The 3,568-nt window shown below is 38.7% G+C and overlaps 1 protein-coding gene and 1 pseudogene across 1 annotated transcript; both read left to right on the forward strand.

Moving 5' to 3' along the window:
- Positions 1 to 1,219: 1,219 nt before the first annotated feature.
- Positions 1,220 to 1,558, forward strand: LOC149547154 (reticuline oxidase-like). Its single transcript, XM_089794698.1, has one exon. It carries the CDS (start codon positions 1,220 to 1,222, stop codon positions 1,556 to 1,558), a length of 339 nt encoding a protein of 112 aa, XP_089650824.1.
- A 28-nt stretch (positions 1,559 to 1,586) lies between these two features.
- LOC149547155 (berberine bridge enzyme-like D-1 pseudogene) lies at positions 1,587 to 2,827 on the forward strand (annotated as a pseudogene).
- Positions 2,828 to 3,568: the final 741 nt, after the last annotated feature.

The following is a 3,568-nucleotide window of genomic DNA, read 5'->3' on the forward strand; positions in this document are numbered from 1 at the left end:
AAGATCTATCCCTTTCAATTTCTTTGATTTCCCAAATCCATGTAATGTAACCCATATATAATGTTGGCCTCTCAACAAGTTGGAAAACAATCATATATGTATCACTAATTGCTCACATGACTTGTACTTCAACTAGAGCCTATGGTTATCCATAGAATTGAGCACCCCCAAAAATTATGTTGTCAATTCTCTCCTCCATATTTGTAGATTCTCTTGCATTGATTTTGTGAAAATTTAACTCATCCACTGTCATCACATGTGTACCACTCATGCCAAATAAATCCTTAAAGTTTCCTCACCCACTTTGTGTTCGCTACATGTAATGCAAAACATAAAAAATATACATAAATGTTATGCATGTTACATTCTATGATTGGAAGCATTCACAAACAATATATCATATGCTTTTTAGAAACTCACACTTTTTTCTAAATAACAATAAGATGTGTAAAAATTTATATCTTTTCTCGCCTTATAGAGCTCCTGAGACCACCATATTTCTCATCTCTCAACACTTTGCAAGTTGTTTTATGAAACTATAACAAAAAAGTTACACAAACCTAAATTTTGATTGACTATTGGAAGATATCCACAACCCATTATATAAGGAGAAACGGTTTCTGAAAACTCATTGCGTGTAAATTTATATATCAACATTTCAAATCACATTCGACGATTCTTCCAAAGATTAAAAGAGCAAATAAAAAAGAAATTATACAATCAAATTCCCAAAACATGTTTGTCATTGTTTTTTGTCCTTCGAATCTTGTCATCTTTGAATTCAAACTCTTTAGTGTATAAATCAAATTAAACATCAAATAATACTTGAATAACAACAATCGATTTTCAAAGCGTTGAACATCTAGATGGTTGTTAGTTATTCTCAATCACAATGAATCAAGAAAATATCTTTCCAACCGAGACAACGATTTCAAAAGTGGAGCACTCGGGTGAAGGGATAAGCGAAGAGTCCGTGTTCAAGATCTGTATATTAAAGAGTTGAATTCGAATAGGCGCCGTGTTCTGATCAAAACAAAAATTATGTGTCACAATCAACCTATTCATTGTTTATGTTGGCTTGCATGAGCACCTCATAGCTGGCTGTTTGACCACAACTCACGGGATGTTATCCCATAACCAGAAGATTAAACTCGCGCGTATAAATTTCAATGTATCTCTCCCTAAACAAGCAACAAAAACCATTTAGCTAGACCAAGATATGGACAAGTCTTGTAAACCATTGTTCCTGCTTATCACACTCTGTGGCACTTGGGCTGCAGCGCAAAATCCAAATAGAGATGGATTGTTGTCATGCTTGCAAGCAGGTGGCGTAACAAACGTCACGGCCATCTCCTCTTCATACTTCGATCCTTTGCTTGATTTCTCTGCGCAGAATCTCAGATTCACAGAGCCCCAAGTTTCCAAACCCTATACTATCATCGTTCCTGTAAACAAAAGCCAGCTGCAACAATCAGTATTGTGCACGATAAAAAAATGGATGGGAGGTCCGTGTTCGCAGCGAAGGTCACAGCTACGAAGGCCTTTCGTACACGTCTGACGTACCCTTCGCGCTAATTGATCTCGCCATGCTAAACAAGATCACAATCGATACAGCGTCGAAGTCTGCCTGGGTTGAAGCGGGCGCCACATTGGGGGAGATTTATTCTGCCGCCGCGAGTAGTTCCCCCAATCTGGCTTTTTCTGCGGGGGTCTGTGCGACTATTGGAGCCGGCGGTCATATTTCAGGCGGCGGTCAGAGCTTCATGTTTAGAAAATATGGCCTTGCAGCGGATAATACTCTGGATGCCTTGTTGATAGATGCCTCAGGGAAGGTTATGGATAAAAGTACAATTGCGGAGGATGTGTTTTGGGCTTTGAGAGGCGGCGGCGGTGGCAGCTGGGGAGTTGTTTTCGCGTGGAAAATCAGGCTGGTGAGCGTGCCTTCAACTGTCACGACCTTCACTGTGCTGAGATACGGCAAAGAAAACGTTACAGATCTTGTGTGCAGATGGCAGTATTTGGCCCCTAAAATGGATGAGGGCATAACAATGCGAGCACAGTTAGCAGGTGTCAATGTAAACGACACCAAAGTTAGCAGAGCCGCATTCCATGGACTGTATCTTGGGCAGAAGGACGAGCTCTTGGCAAAAGTAGGAAAGGTATTTCCACAGTTGGGAATGGCGGCGAATGAAACACATGAAATGAGCTGGGTAGATAGCATAGCCTATTTCAATTCGGACCTCAAAAACATATCTGACCGGTACTATCCCAGCAAATATTATTTCAAAATCAAATCAGATTTCGCCAAAACCCTAATTCCAAAATCAGGTATCAGTGGCATGTTGTCCATCTTGGAAGAAGAGTCGACCTCCTTTGTGAATTTGAATCCTCACGGAGGGGTAATGGACGCAATACCTTCTTCTGCAATCCCTTTTCCTCATCGGGCGGGGACTTTGTTTGGCCTGCAGTATATGGTTACCTGGACTGACAAGAGTCAGGATGATTATTACCTCGAATGGATGAGAAAGCTTTACAAGTACATGGAGCCTTATGTCTCGCACTCTCCCAGGTCTGCGTATGTGAACTATCTGGACCTTGATCTAGGCAGTACTTTCAATGGTAGTGCCTCTGTTGAAGAGGCCAGAGCTTGGGGTGAAAGTTATTTCCATGGAAATTTTGATAGGCTTGTCAAGGCGAAAACGCAAGCAGATCCCCACAACTTTTTCAGGAATCCCCAGAGCATTCCTCCAGTCATGAATTAGTATTTGTCTTTCGTTTGTAACAACATACCATAAATTAGTATTTTTGTCTTTCGTTTGTAACAACATACTCTCAAATTGTTATTATTATTACATCTGTATCTCCAGTAATCGCTAATTTCAAATTGTTTATCTCTATCTAAATTGTCCCGCTTTCCTTGTTAAATACGCATATCAGCTTACTTCTAGTACGCTTACAGATAAATAGAACCGATCTTAGAAACAAAAGGGATACCTACTTTACAATATTAAAGGTCTAGGTGCAGATGTCCAATATATCCTAGAGAATATTCTTAGCCCAGTCTTCTCTATCCCGGGAAACCATGGAAACATGGACGTCAATTGGTTTCCCGGTCAGGACATTCCTCGCCAAGGATAGAGAAACTGTATTATTATGATAGAAGTAGACCTCCACGTGGCAGGTTGATTTCAGCTTGGATATTGACAAACAAAATGCTGGACGACTTTGTGATAAAATACAGTAATTGATATTATTATTAATTTATTTGTGCATAGTGTTTTTCGCTATTGTAGAAAACAAATTAAAGACTATGATAACGTCTGTACATTAGCATTAATTATATATAACTCCCTTATACAGGAGAAATAAATAATGTTTAAAGTACTATTTGGTAACAAGTTATCAATATAAATATTTAAGATATTTGGGTAGAACTTTCGTAAAAAGATACAACTAATAAACAAGTCTGGGTATGTTATTAAAGTTTAAAAGGAAGATCATTATAATAACAATATATTATCTCACCATTTAAATCAAATATGGAAAATTTTGTTACCTAAACTAAATT

This window comes from Cupressus sempervirens, chromosome 7 (assembly GCF_028749045.1).
Source record: "Cupressus sempervirens isolate cs-2001-9-10 chromosome 7, ASM2874904v1, whole genome shotgun sequence".
Taxonomy (NCBI): Eukaryota; Viridiplantae; Streptophyta; class Pinopsida; order Cupressales; family Cupressaceae; genus Cupressus; species Cupressus sempervirens.

Bases quoted from the DNA above. Each gene is read 5' to 3' on its own strand.
- LOC149547154 (XM_089794698.1), top strand. From the start codon at position 1,220: ATGGACAAGTCTTGTAAACCATTGTTCCTGCTTATCACACTCTGTGGC.